Below are 13,354 nucleotides of genomic sequence, written 5' to 3' on the forward strand. Positions count from 1 at the left end.
CAAAAAAGATTGGAAGATACACTTCCTCCCGTAACCTCTTTAGGCTTCGTGCTAATATACGCTATTTTGACATTCTCTCCTATCATACGCACCTTGTATTAGAGATCTCCCAAAGTCTCACCACTCACATCCCTTTTACGAAATCTCAGCAAGAAAAGATTAACATTTTGAGAAAAGTATATATTATTGCAACGAAAAAAGAAGCCTCCTCCTTTGTCATAAAGTTCTTAATCAATTTTAATTTATTGCCATAATCAAAAAACATTTTATATTTTACAAAGTTCTTGAAAAAGTAGGACACTTTTTAAAATAATATTCACTCATGGTACTTATTTTAAGCTTTATTATCTGCCTTATAACATAAGCATTGAAAGTACTTGTACATTCAACTACGTTTCTGTGCGTATCAGAGATTACGTGTGCTTACTCTACTTTATTAAATTTTTGACGTAAACTGTTCTAAAACATTAAATAATAATATAGATGTATCTATTGAAATACCAAAACTTTATTTTATAATTAATGGGAAACAATAAAATATAATATTATTCGTTTAAAGAGTCTAAAGCTGCAACGGCATCGCCATATACAGAAAGTTTTAAGCGCAGGATAAGAGCATGCACACTCTTTCCCATTTCCAAGCAAAATAAAACCTATACATACACATTTATACTAATACTCATATACATTAGAGAGAGAAGAAGAAAAAATGTGGGATTTTTCAGAGAAATAATTAAAAGAAAGCAAAAGTTTTTTTTTTCTTAAAAGCTTTTGTCTCTCTCTCAATTGCTTCTTGTTCTTGTTTGCATCCGGAACCAAAGAAAGAAACTGTGTGGTTTCATGATGGCACCTTTGGTTTCTCTTCTTCATTGAAGGGTCGAATTTGGTCTGAGAAAAGAAGAGTGGAGAGAGAGAAAGAGAAGAGGCAAGAGCCCCACAAGAGAGACATGCTTGTCTGTGTAGTCCCTATTTTGTATGTTCTTTAATCTCTCCCACTCTGTTTTTGTCATGTGTAAGGGTTTTGTCCTTCGATTTTGGAGTCTTCTTTAACCAAAAAAAAACAGATTCCATGAAATGGCTTTGTCTTTAATTCCTCTGGTTTGTCCTGGATTTATCTTCTTGTAGCCTCTTTGCTCAATAGAGCTCTTTTTGTCTCTTCTTGTATTAAATAAAATAAAATGAAGACTTAGTAAAGAAAAAGAAAAACTCTTGAGTCTTGCTAAAGCCTAGTTAGTGTTGAGTGTGGGAGAGACAAAACAGAACATTGAAAAATCTCTCTGTATGATGGCTTCATTGTCTTGTGTTGAAGACAAGATGAAAACAAGTTGTTTGGTTAATGGTGGAGGAACTATAACAACAACAACATCTCAATCTACCTTGCTTGAAGAGATGAAGCTGTTGAAAGACCAGTCAGGTTTTCATCTTCTTCTTTCTCAAGATTTTTATTAAAAAAGTTACCTTTTTAAGAATAAACTGTGATAACAAAAGGTTTCATAATTTATGCTAATGACATTTAGAAATTTTGTTACTTTCCCCTAAAAATGCGATTTTGAACATTTTTCAGGTACAAGAAAGCCGGTAATAAACTCGGAGCTATGGCACGCTTGTGCAGGCCCTTTGGTGTGTCTCCCTCAAGTTGGGAGCTTAGTGTATTACTTCTCACAAGGTCATAGCGAGCAGGTAACTTTGTGTGTCTTAAAGAACAAACAAACACATTGTACTTCTCTAGATCTTGTTAGCTCCTGTTCAAAAGGTTTGATTTTTTTTGTTCACTTTTTGACTTATTAGGTTGCTGTTTCAACCAGAAGATCAGCAACAACACAAGTTCCTAATTATCCGAACCTTCCATCTCAGTTGATGTGTCAAGTCCATAATGTTACTCTTCATGTACGCCAATCTTTCTCATTTGCTTCGTATCCAAACAAATTGCAACCAAGTTTGATATTTCTTGACAATGGTTTTGTTCCCCTTTGATAGGCTGACAAAGACAGTGACGAAATCTATGCTCAGATGAGTCTTCAACCTGTTCACTCTGTAAGTTTTGGATTCTTGCAACTTCCTTTTGTTTCATTTAAGAACTCATGTTGAAGTTGAATGAGTTTGAATGGTTTGTGTGCATCAGGAGAGAGATGTGTTCCCTGTACCAGACTTTGGAATGCTGAGAGGAAGTAAGCACCCGACTGAGTTTTTCTGCAAAACACTTACTGCAAGTGACACAAGCACACATGGAGGTTTCTCAGTGCCACGTAGAGCTGCAGAGAAGCTATTTCCACCATTGGTGAGCTTCTCTTTTCCTCATATGTTCCTATTGCTTTAACTGCTGCTAGCCTGCTAATGTTATGTTAAATACATTGCAGGACTACTCAGCACAGCCGCCAACGCAAGAGCTTGTAGTTCGAGATCTTCATGAGAATACTTGGACATTTCGCCATATCTACCGAGGTATAACCACTAGATTTGTCTCTTTCTCTGTTTAGATTGAGTTGGTATTGAGCTCAGTTCCTGCTTACATTCTCAGGGCAACCAAAGAGACATCTCCTAACTACAGGATGGAGTTTGTTCGTTGGATCGAAGAGATTGAGAGCTGGGGATTCTGTTTTGTTCATCAGGTGAAAAACCTTGGCTATTGAGATATTTTGGCTCTGACTCATTTTGGTGTTGCTTATCTTCTGACTGTCATTTGTCCTTTGAAAATGTGCCAAAAGGGATGAGAAGTCACAACTTATGGTCGGTGTTAGGCGTGCCAATCGCCAACAAACAGCACTTCCTTCATCAGTTCTCTCAGCGGATAGTATGCACATCGGTGTTCTTGCTGCTGCTGCTCACGCAACCGCCAACCGTACTCCTTTTTTGATATTCTATAATCCAAGGTTAGCTCAAAAGCTTCTTCAATCCTCAATGATATAAAACTATTTTCTTAGTTGTAACGTAACTTATGGTGTTTGTTCTCAGAGCTTGTCCAGCAGAGTTCGTGATCCCTCTAGCTAAGTACCGTAAGGCGATATGCGGGTCTCAGCTCTCAGTTGGTATGAGATTTGGAATGATGTTTGAAACTGAAGATTCCGGGAAACGAAGGTAAGTTATCCGTAAACTGCAATCTTTCTGTTTTTGTTTATCAAATTTGGTTGTTCACTTATACACGTTTTGGTTGTGTATTTAGGTACATGGGAACTATTGTTGGAATCAGCGATTTGGATCCGTTGAGATGGCCTGGTTCTAAGTGGCGTAACCTTCAGGTAGAATGGGATGAGCCTGGATGTAATGATAAACCTACTCGGGTCAGTCCATGGGATATCGAAACACCTGAAAGTCTCTTCATTTTTCCTTCTCTGACCTCAGGACTCAAACGTCAGCTCCATCCATCTTACTTTGGTGAGTAAAATATAAGTGTGCCTTGTTGTGAACTTTACATGAGATTTGCTGCCTTAAAGTTTTGTTATGAAATATGCAGCTGGTGAAACTGAATGGGGTAGCTTGATAAAACGGCCACTTATACGTGTTCCTGATTCCGCGAATGGGATTATGCCATATGCATCTTTCCCTAGTATGGCTTCGGAGCAGCTTATGAAAATGATGATGAGGCCTCACAACAACCAAAATGTACCATCTTTCATGTCTGAGATGCAGCAGAATATTGTAATGGGGAATGGAGGTTTGCTAGGAGATATGAAGATGCAGCAACCCCTGATGATGAACCAGAAATCTGAGATGGTGCAGCCACAAAACAAGCTAACAGTGAACCCATCTGCTTCTAATACGAGTGGCCAAGAACAGAATCTTTCACAGAGTATGAGTGCTCCTGCTAAACCTGAGAACTCTACACTCTCTGGTTGCAGCTCTGGTAGAGTCCAACATGGACTTGAGCAGTCAATGGAACAGGCAAGCCAGGTTACTACATCCACAGTGTGTAATGAGGAAAAGGTTAATCAGCTACTTCAGAAACCGGGTGCTTCGTCGCCTGTACAAGCTGATCAATGTCTTGACATTACTCATCAGATTTACCAACCACAGTCTGATCCAATAAATGGATTCTCTTTCCTGGAAACTGATGAGCTGACATCACAAGTCTCTTCCTTCCAGTCTCTTGCCGGATCATACAAGCAACCATTCATTCTATCCTCCCAGGATTCTTCAGCTGTTGTGTTACCGGATTCCACAAACTCACCGCTGTTTCATGATGTGTGGGACACTCAGTTGAACGGTCTCAAGTTTGACCAGTTCAGTCCCTTGATGCAGCAGGACCTTTATGCTAGTCAGAATATCTGTATGAGTAATAGCACAACCAGTAACATTCTAGATCCTCCACTCTCAAACACAGTCCTTGATGACTTCTGTGCCATCAAAGACACTGATTTCCAGAACCACCCTTCTGGTTGTTTGGTTGGAAACAACAACACTAGCTTTGCTCAAGATGTCCAGTCGCAGATCACATCAGCTAGCTTTGCAGACTCACAGGCCTTCTCTCGCCAAGATTTTCCAGATAATTCTGGAGGCACTGGTACATCTTCAAGCAATGTTGATTTTGATGATTGTAGTCTGCGGCAAAATAGTAAAGGCTCATCATGGCAGAAAATTGCGACACCCCGCGTCCGAACCTACACTAAGGTAAAAAGATTATCTCTCATTCATTCCACAAATTTCTTGTGTCACAATCTGACATGAAACTTTGGGGTTTGGGTAATGTTTTGACTTGGCAGGTTCAAAAAACCGGGTCAGTCGGGAGATCAATTGATGTCACAAGCTTTAAAGACTACGAGGAGCTAAAATCTGCTATCGAATGCATGTTTGGATTGGAAGGACTACTAACTCACCCACAAAGCTCGGGTTGGAAGCTTGTATATGTTGATTATGAGAGTGATGTTCTGCTTGTAGGAGATGATCCATGGGAGTAAGTCTCTCTCTCACTGTTCTGTGAATCCATTAACTTCATCTGACTATCAGTCTTACAATAGTTTTCCTTACATAACTACATAAACTGGTGCAGAGAGTTTGTGGGATGCGTAAGGTGCATAAGGATATTGTCGCCAACTGAGGTCCAGCAGATGAGTGAAGAAGGGATGAAGCTTTTGAACAGCGCAGGCATTAACGATCTTAAGACTTCTGTTTCATAAATGTAACAATATAAAAATGATCTCATGCTGATTTGTAAGAAAAAAAAGAGAGTAAGAAATGTTCTTTTCTCCAACTGGTAGAGGAGAAACCATCTTGTTGTAAGCATTTGATGTGTTGTTCCGATTTGAGACCTGAAACTATATTCATATTATGTAGTAGAGTGATGAATGAATCAGTAGTTGAGACAGTCTTAGAAATCTTGTGATTATTTTACTCTTTTTTCTGCACAATGTTAAAGATAAAAGTGTAGAAAATCATCTTAAAAACACTAGGGATAGTATAAGTACTACTGTGATGGTGAGCCAAATAATACTCGCTAATTAATTCTACATTTGTGGCATAAAACCAAGAAATAATTTCAAATGTATATAAAACTTATATTGCAGTAAAGCCAGGCAAGAGAAAATAGAAAAATTGCTCTGCTGCTAACAGCAAGAGGCAGAGAGCATGTGTGGTATGCTAATTCTGCATCAGTCTCTGTCAAATCTCATTCTTTTTGCATTCTGCATATCAGAAGTGTTGATATTACCATTGTTTAGATTCCTCGGCTGGTAGGGTGTAGCATCGTGCTGGTACATACAATTAGCTCCATGGCGACAACCCCTTGCGCTGTTGAAGTACATGCAAGCCTTCATTATCTTGGGTTTTGAATCCCTTGGCCTCTGGTTATTATTACTGCTATTTACCATCTCCGGGTTAGGTCCTCCTCCAGGTTGGAGGTTGTATCGATAACCGAGATGTTGAACTGGCGGCGTCTCTTGTCTATCCCCGCCATGTTGCTGAATCAGGTTCTTGTAATAACTAGCATCTCTTGCTGGCGGTGCTCCATAGTTCGGTTGGTCTTGAGGAGCGTGAGGAGTATACGCCATGGGAGGAATATGAGTTATGGGTGGCTGAGCGTAAAATTGTCCATTTGAGGAAATAGGTGCCGTGGTTACTACTCCGTTGGCTTCATGTGTTGAAGATGAGTAGAGGCTACTTGTGTTGGAGGAGACTGAACCTGCACTGCCACGATTTGCAACAAGATTCTCGACCAACTTAGGGTTGCTTAGGATTTTAATAAGCAGATCTTGGTCGATCATACTGCCTTGTTCTTTGCTGTTTGAGATTGCAGATAACGCAGCCATTATATCTGGCCCTGCAGGGAGGGTTGAAGAAGTTGATGTGTTCTCATCGGTTATTGATGGCTCTGTTCCCACATCCACGCCAGATTGGGTTGGGAAATCAGATGCTGAATCCATCGCTATGTCATCATCTTCTACAGGTAGGATGGGTATGACAATGGTTTGCTGATCATCATGATGTGAGTCCTCAACATCAGCTGGAACCGAAGGGCTGCAGATTGGAGTTTAAGAAAAGGCCCAAGTCAAAAAAAAAAGTAAAAGGGTATGCAAATGTGTGTTGGAAGAATATGTAGGGGTTAGATACGGACTTTGGAGGAATAGATGATGCGCCAGGATAAAATGCTTCAAGAACTCTCAATTCCCTCTCATTTTGGGCCTCCACTTCTTTGCTTTCGTCCCCTGCAACCACTTTCCATTCCCGATCTAGCAGAATCTGCAAAAGCACATGTTATCTACAGTATTAGTGCCACTATCGTAAGGGTTGAACATCCTCAACTAGATTAACAGGAAATACAATCCTACATGGGTAACCCAACCAAGAGCACCTTACCACCATATTTACCAAATGTGACCCATACCCTTATCCAACTTAAAGGACTAGAGGAAAACATATGTATATATGTAAACTATAACTGTAAATATCTTGGCATTTTGGGGGAATTGTAATTAGTACTTTAAAAAGTTGATGATTCTAACTAAAAAGGCTTAAGGAGTGCGACCCGAGAACTCACCTGGACGGAGCATTTCCACTTTATTAGTGGGATATCTGATAACTTAATCTGGGACTCATTCGCAGAAAAGGGTCCACCAAAACCAGGTGGCAGATTATCATCACTTGGATGTGAAGCCAATGGTGACTTTGCTTGCAGGTGATCTTGAGACTCTGATCCAACTTGTGAAGGTGAATCCTCTGATATGAATAGCCGTACCTGTTCAACATGAGAAACACATTATCAGTTGACATGTAAACAAAATCCTTAGAGATCTTGATCAAATACGCTAGTTAAGAGTCAGGAATCACTACACACAAAATATGAATATACAGCAAACATGAACATTTACCATTGGCCCAGTTATCTCAAACATACAGTCCAAAGAAAGTAAACAAGGGCTTGTCAGCATTAACGTATTACAAGAATCCTGGTTGCTTGAAAAAGCTTAACTAAAGAAAGAAACAATCAATGTGGTAACGTATAAGACAATGACCTCATACTCCAGAACAGCCTAACTAATCAACTACTTTTTCAAATGAAAATGGTGACATTCCTCTCCTCTCTGTACCATCCTCCTCCTCCACTCCCTTCCAAATAAGCAACTTAGCTGGACAATGAACCATCTCCAAGCTATCTTACCAAAGCATTTTCCATCAGCAAAATGGTTGCAATGTCAGCATTCAAGAGTGTGTAAATGTATAAGGTTTCACCATGTCGAATACTTTGTTGGAGATAGCCAAAACCCTCTGGACATCACTCATTGTTCTTGGTGCGTTCTCTTGCATCACCACTGACTACTTGACTACATTGATCTCATGAGTAAGGGGTTTAAGGCTGACCATTCCATGATAAAACTGGATGTATCTCAGGATTAGCCCCTTATCCAAAGAACCAAAAATGGGCAAACAATTTTAGACTATGATGCAAAAAAATATCAAGCAAGTCCAAGAGCTCGAGACAACTGATTGGCAGGTTTGTCACCATGGTTCCACACGGATTCCCAATAACTAGTAAAGTTGCAAGTAAATATAAATTCAAAAACAGAGCATGATAAACAGTAAACAATCAAAGTCTCATAGTCCTCAAATCATGACAAAGCAAGATAACTGAATATATCAAACAACTAAACGGACATTATAGAATACAAAAACTAATCAATCATAGAGAGCATAAAAAATTCAACAACACTAAGACATTGTCCTAAAGTTTCAGTCATTATATCATTTGCAATCAGCCAATTTAAGGAAGATATAGAAATGGTACTAAAACAAACATCAATCATATTCCAGGAAAGCTTCAATCTAATGAACTACAATGTCATTTTACCTGACAAAGTTTAAAATCTGGTGGCCACGATACCCTTTTGTGCAATGCCCTCATAGTTACAGAAACTCTCACTTCTTTTTCAATCTAAAAATCAATTCTTTTTCCAGGAAAATTGATTCAGGAAGGTCCAATTACCCTTTTAAATCTCAATAATTTATCAAAGCCAGCTCTTTAGATTGAACCAATTATTCTCATCCCGAGTTATCGAAAAACCCTAACTTTGTCAGGAAAAGATAGAGAATTTAAGAAGAGAAGATGATGAATTAATGAATCCAGAGAGGAGACGAAACATCTGCAAGCTAAATCCGTCGAGATAGAGAGAAGGAATCGATTGTGAAGCCCTAGATCCTCTGGGTTCTTCTTCTTATGGTCACCATCGTCATTTTATCTGTCCTCAGATTTTTTCTTTCCTTCTCCTATATACACGTGTCTTCACAGCCGTACCCCCTTCATGTTTCTATATTTTCCCAGATAATCCATTACTTTAGTCTATTTCTATAACGACCCCTAAAGAAAGTTTTGATTTCTGATTGGAAAACAAAGTCAATAGCAGCCAGTTTCGTTGACTCATTAGTTATCATCCAACAATCCCACGAACTTGTTTTTTTGTAGACCATGTTCTATTTCTGAGCCGTTCGAAGAATTGTACACCACAAGGAGAATTTTTTGGTAGAAAAGTAACAATAACCAAAGATATTAATTATTACACGACTTTTAAAAGTGAAGTCATAATCCATTGTTCACGACAAGCTTCATATTAAGTTGAGGAGGTTTTGTCCGAAAAAACCAACACCAAACCAAATCAAATAATCCTTTAGTCACAAAAATCAAACAATTTTTTTTATAAAGAAAGAAGAAAAAACGATCCTATACAAGAGAGACTATCCTCCACTCTTCGTTCTTCCTCTGCACTTCTGTCACTTTGGTCGTTTGAAACTAGAGTTAAGGATTGTTGTCTTGAAAAAAACATACCAATAATCAAATTTAGCGAAAACACCGAAAGTCTCCTAAGCTTTTTGTCTTCTTCAGTTTCTGTCGCAATCGGGTCGACTTTCACCTCTGCCATTTTCTATCTGTAATAAGTAAAACCAAAATCAAACATTGTTCAGTTGTTTAAAACTGCGATGAATGATTGCAGAGAAAACTTTGGAGGAGATTGTTTTTACCCTTTGTTCCCTGTTGTGCTTGAGACGCAGACCGTTGGATTCTAGGAGAAACTTGTTTCCCATTGGTAACACCAGGCAACGAATGTCTCTTCTTAGCCGAAACAACATCTCTTTCTTGAAGATCAGGGCTTGATCTTGGTGAGTTATGTTCTTGAACCTTGGCTTTCGCTGACTGTGTTGGCTGCATGAACCGAGGAAGAGAGTTCTTGCCTCCGCTGCTTTCTCTTGCTTCTTGATCATACCCGAAAGAAGTTCTTCTCCCGCTTTTCTGTTCTTTCCCTTCCTCTTGTTCTGTAGCCTCACCGGTACCAATTTCCTGTTTCGGGCTTGATGTTATTTTCTTGCTAACTTTCCTCTTTTGGCTTGAACCACTCTTTTCGGATTTTCCCTTTCTTGCTTTCACTGAAGAAGATGCTTGGCTTGCCGGTGTTGCCTGAGATTCAGTGATTGTCATCGGAGTTAAAGCTCCCTCAGATAAGGCGTAAGCTTGAGGCCCTGATTCATCTTCAGCCCGTCTCTTTTTGGAATCTGGTGTACTAATGACCGGTTCATGATGTGTCGCTGAAATTTCAACTTCGTCCTTAGCATTCTCAACTTTCTCCTTAGGGTCCTCTACAGTACCCATTGACGTTGCGTCTTTAACATCAATTTCTATCAACTCTGCTTGGTCTGTTTTAAAAGTGTCATCCTCTAAAAGCTTAGCTTCTACCCTGGGCTCTGCACCCTCAGCGTCTGACTTCTTCTCAAGTGTGTCAAGAGAAGAAGTTACAGAGAGTTCGGTGCCACACTCGGATCCACTAAGCTCAGCTGGAGTAACATCTTCCAAAGAGTGATCCTTTATAGTGTTTGTAGTGTCTGGTGAATCTATATCTGTTTTGCCTTCTTCACCCAAAACATCATCTTTAGAAGACAGCGTCATTGCTTTGTTTGAACCAGTAGATGAAGTTAGTTCCTCAAACTTCGACTGTGCGGCAATGAAAGAAGGATTGCTAACCTTACGCTTCAAAGAATGTTTAATCTGTCCATCCACATATTCAGGCTCTTCGAGCAAAGAATCTGGTTTAGCAGCAAGTGGCTGAGACTGGATTGAGTCATAATAAACCTCCGCTGATGCTTCTGGTGAATCATATTGGCTCATTTTCTCTGTCTCAGATAGCTCCACATTCTGACCTTCTACCTTACTTGCTTCATAGCTTGGCATATCAGTTTCAGTTTTGTTCTCTACCGTTGAGTCAGAATTCACAAAGTCAGCTTGAGGTGATATTTTAACATTCTGTGTTTCTTCCAAATTTTGCTCTTCCGTTGTCAAATTTGCTTTAGAAGTCTTCTCAGGTTTTGGAACAGACATCCACCTCTCCAACCAGTTCCAAGCAGAACTAGGTTTTGTAGGATCACATTTAATGTTGATAGGTTTTGTCTTGGGAGTTGACTCCATTAGCTATAATCCAAATATACAAGAAAATAAGTATAAACAAGAAACTGAGTTTAGATGTCACAGTAAATATCTTGAATAGCCAGTAGTGATGCACTAGAAACAAGTTTGAAAACTTACATGCTTAGCAAACTTGTTTTCTAGAAGTTTTTGTGCAGCTGCATTTGGTTCCGACTTATCCTGAAACAAGAAACAGTTTCAGTCCGCAGATTTTATAGGGGAAACAAGATGATACCGAAACATAATTCAGCGAAACGTTACCGAGGTTGCTGAAACACGGCTACCATCTTTTGTGGAATGACGAGCACGAACCATCGCCTGCATCTTGACAATAGCTTGGACACAACGCAGTGATCCCATGGCCTGACTCCTAACCAGGTGGCCACGAACTGCAGCTTGGAGTTTAATAACTTTCTTGCTCCTTAAAAGTTCTCTTCGCGCCTGCAGTTTAACAACACTCCAGTAAGAATAGTTTTCAAGACAGATCCTCAGCAACAGGTTGGGAAAATGTTAAGATCTTTAACAAGTTCACAGAGTTAAAGAAAGCTTCTTCACATCCTAAATAATCTTACTATATAAGAAGAGACAGAAGAACATACCAAAAAACCACGAACAGCAGCTTGGATGACAACGATAACAGACTCATCCAGCTTCTCATCAACTTTTTCATCACTTTCTTTTCTAACTATAATCACATCATCGGATTCAGATTCTTCCGGCTCAACCTTACTAGCCATTTCAACCTCGGAAGTAACATCTTCCTCTATCTTGGCTGCATCAGCAGCACTTGGTCCTTGCAATTCAGTTCCAATCAAATCATCTTCCTCAGTTTCAGTCCCTTTTGATTCCACAATAACAGGCGACACCTCAGTTCTATGGTCAATCTGTTCCTCCACTGACAACAACTCCGTCTTCTCCTCAATAACAGACTGTGTTTTTTTCTCATCCACAGGCTCAGCCACATAGGTAACAACAGGTAACTGACTCTTCTTTTCATCAACAGAGAAAGACTGCTGCTGTTTTTCAGAAACATTGTTATTATCAGGAGACGGAGATTTAAGGAGAGCAGATTCAAGAGTCTCTCTAGTCCTAGAAGCAGGAGTAGTTTCAGAAACTACACTAGTAATCAACCCTCGCTGTTTCCCAGATTTCTTCCTGAAACTCCATCCACGCTTATCCCCAGAGCTCTTGTTCTACATCCAAAAAACAAAATCGATTCCACCAAAATATTCACATTTCTTAATAGAGAGGCCTAAAGACACAAAACCATCAAACCTAACAGATCTCGTATACAGTACCAGACAAAACAAAAGCCCTAAGTAATTTCCAAACCAAACAATTAAAAACCCTAAGATTTAGACAAAATTAGAAACTAAGTAATGCCAAAATCCGACAAGACACTAATATCAGATCTTAAAATAGAAACTTCGAGCAGAGACAAATCCGAAACAGAAATTGAAGATCGCGAGAACATTACAAAGAGGGAGAGAAAATGTCAAAACCTCGAGGGCGGTGGAGTTAGGATCGGCGGAGGTATCATCACCGCCGGAGCAAGAGATGAGACGGAGACAAGAAGAAGCTGGAGATCTTCCCATGACTGGTTCTTACAAGAAGAAGAAGAAGAAGAAGAAGAAGAAGACCGTTTTATCTTCTTATTGGATCAGTAAAATAAACACAAAGAGAGAGACCAGTAGTACTAACTAGTGTCGTTGGAAAATGGAGCAAAAGGGGAAAGCGGAACTCAAAGGGAAGGCATTAAAATACGGTTAAGTCTGAGATTTGGAATCCGCCAGTCTCCTTTCTCTTCTGTCCAAATTAAAAGCGAAATAACGCTGTCACTGTCAGATCTCTCTCGTGATGACTCACATTTTCTTATTCATTCCTTCCTTTTTTTACTAACCGATGAGTATTAATTACTATATAGCTAAAGTAACAAATTCAGATAGATGTATATGCTTTCGAATTCATATACATCGGTTAAAAAAGTTCATGTAACAACAACAAGTAAAACTTATGATGATGAAACATCAACGATTCTATAAACTACATGTTATCGACCGTATTAACACTTGTATTTTCTGATTATACTAAAATAACGGTTGGATTGGTTGAAATAATGAATTATGAATTAGTGGGGAATTATTCAATTATGGCTAGTCGATAATGTTGGCTCACCTATAAAAATAATAAGACGCATGTGACTGTCATGTGCTTCATGTCTTTTTTTTCTTTTCTCTCTGATCGCTTTGAGGTTTATTAGCTTTTTTCTTTATATGTGGGGTTTATTAACTTTATTTATTAAATTGTCTCAAGCACAAACCCATTTCGCTAAAGACGTAAATATGTTTGATAAATCTATTTTGTTGCAGTGTAAGCAATAGTGACAATGATATGTGTTGTAAGTAAAAAGTATCAAGACTAACGAAAAAAATGGTTGTTTCTTTAAGCTTTTCTTTCCATTACTCATCTTCGTCGTATTCA

The 13,354-nt window shown here is 39.1% G+C and overlaps 3 protein-coding genes across 6 annotated transcripts, besides 4 other annotated features; 1 reads left to right on the plus strand and 2 right to left on the minus strand.

The window, feature by feature from the left end:
- The first annotated feature begins 597 nt into the window (after positions 1-597).
- Positions 598-5,333, plus strand: MP (Transcriptional factor B3 family protein / auxin-responsive factor AUX/IAA-like protein). Of its 2 annotated transcripts, NM_001332415.1 has the most exons (14): positions 796-973; positions 1,310-1,414; positions 1,565-1,680; positions 1,789-1,887; positions 1,978-2,034; positions 2,123-2,278; positions 2,358-2,442; positions 2,519-2,609; positions 2,706-2,870; positions 2,953-3,075; positions 3,161-3,372; positions 3,452-4,605; positions 4,698-4,888; positions 4,985-5,303. In NM_001332415.1, the coding sequence occupies exons 2-14, from the start codon at positions 1,315-1,317 to the stop codon at positions 5,109-5,111; spliced, it is 2,676 nt and encodes an 891-aa protein (NP_001321214.1). In that variant the 5' UTR covers positions 796-973; positions 1,310-1,314; the 3' UTR covers positions 5,112-5,303. The 2 variants fall into 2 exon arrangements, with proteins under 2 accessions (NP_173414.1, NP_001321214.1); NM_101840.3 differs by having other exon boundaries at positions 598-1,414; positions 4,985-5,333.
- Positions 948-986: a sequence feature (AT1G19850.uORF4).
- Positions 976-1,050: a sequence feature (AT1G19850.uORF1).
- Positions 1,009-1,050: a sequence feature (AT1G19850.uORF3).
- Positions 1,075-1,125: a sequence feature (AT1G19850.uORF2).
- On the minus strand, positions 5,311-8,681 carry AT1G19860 (Zinc finger C-x8-C-x5-C-x3-H type family protein). Of its 2 annotated transcripts, NM_001332416.1 has the most exons (5): positions 8,276-8,681; positions 7,299-7,827; positions 6,968-7,165; positions 6,545-6,669; positions 5,311-6,447 (listed from the first exon to the last, which is right to left on the minus strand). In NM_001332416.1, the coding sequence occupies exons 2-5, from the start codon at positions 7,356-7,358 to the stop codon at positions 5,583-5,585; spliced, it is 1,248 nt and encodes a 415-aa protein (NP_001323091.1). In that variant the 5' UTR covers positions 7,359-7,827; positions 8,276-8,681; the 3' UTR covers positions 5,311-5,582. The 2 variants fall into 2 exon arrangements, with proteins under 2 accessions (NP_001323091.1, NP_564096.1); NM_101841.5 differs by lacking the exon at positions 7,299-7,827.
- Positions 8,682-8,937: 256 nt separating this feature from the next.
- iqd32 (IQ-domain 32) lies at positions 8,938-12,747 on the minus strand. Of its 2 annotated transcripts, NM_101842.5 has the most exons (6): positions 12,376-12,747; positions 11,473-12,066; positions 11,135-11,314; positions 10,994-11,053; positions 9,442-10,879; positions 8,938-9,348 (listed from the first exon to the last, which is right to left on the minus strand). In NM_101842.5, exons 1-6 carry the CDS (start codon positions 12,466-12,468, stop codon positions 9,329-9,331), a joined length of 2,385 nt encoding a protein of 794 aa, NP_564097.1. In that variant the 5' UTR covers positions 12,469-12,747; the 3' UTR covers positions 8,938-9,328. The 2 variants fall into 2 exon arrangements, with proteins under 2 accessions (NP_564097.1, NP_001320832.1); NM_001332417.1 differs by having other exon boundaries at positions 11,473-12,747.
- Positions 12,748-13,354: the final 607 nt, after the last annotated feature.

Source organism: Arabidopsis thaliana (genome assembly GCF_000001735.4).
Source record: "Arabidopsis thaliana chromosome 1 sequence".
In the NCBI taxonomy this organism is placed as follows: domain Eukaryota; kingdom Viridiplantae; phylum Streptophyta; class Magnoliopsida; order Brassicales; family Brassicaceae; genus Arabidopsis; species Arabidopsis thaliana.

What these genes read in the sequence shown, in the direction of transcription:
- AT1G19860 (NM_001332416.1), bottom strand. Translation starts at nt 7,358, where the DNA reads ATGCTGACAAGCCCTTGTTTACTTTCTTTGGACTGTATGTTTGAGATA. An exon ending in TTGAGATAACTGGGCCAATG is followed by an intron (nt 7,166 to 7,298) that starts GTAAATGTTCAT and finishes CATGTTGAACAG; the next exon opens with GTACGGCTATTCATATCAGA. An exon ending in GCATCATCTATTCCTCCAAA is followed by an intron (nt 6,448 to 6,544) that starts GTCCGTATCTAA and finishes TCCAATCTGCAG; the next exon opens with CCCTTCGGTTCCAGCTGATG.
- iqd32 (NM_101842.5), bottom strand. Translation starts at nt 12,468, where the DNA reads ATGGGAAGATCTCCAGCTTCTTCTTGTCTCCGTCTCATCTCTTGCTCC. An exon ending in CTAACTCCACCGCCCTCGAG is followed by an intron (nt 12,067 to 12,375) that starts GTTTTGACATTT and finishes TTTTGGATGTAG; the next exon opens with AACAAGAGCTCTGGGGATAA. An exon ending in AGCACAACAGGGAACAAAGG is followed by an intron (nt 9,349 to 9,441) that starts GTAAAAACAATC and finishes TACTTATTACAG; the next exon opens with ATAGAAAATGGCAGAGGTGA.
- MP (NM_101840.3), top strand. Translation starts at nt 1,282, where the DNA reads ATGATGGCTTCATTGTCTTGTGTTGAAGACAAGATGAAAACAAGTTGT. An exon ending in GCGTCCGAACCTACACTAAG is followed by an intron (nt 4,606 to 4,697) that starts GTAAAAAGATTA and finishes TTGACTTGGCAG; the next exon opens with GTTCAAAAAACCGGGTCAGT. An exon ending in GTAGGAGATGATCCATGGGA is followed by an intron (nt 4,889 to 4,984) that starts GTAAGTCTCTCT and finishes AAACTGGTGCAG; the next exon opens with AGAGTTTGTGGGATGCGTAA.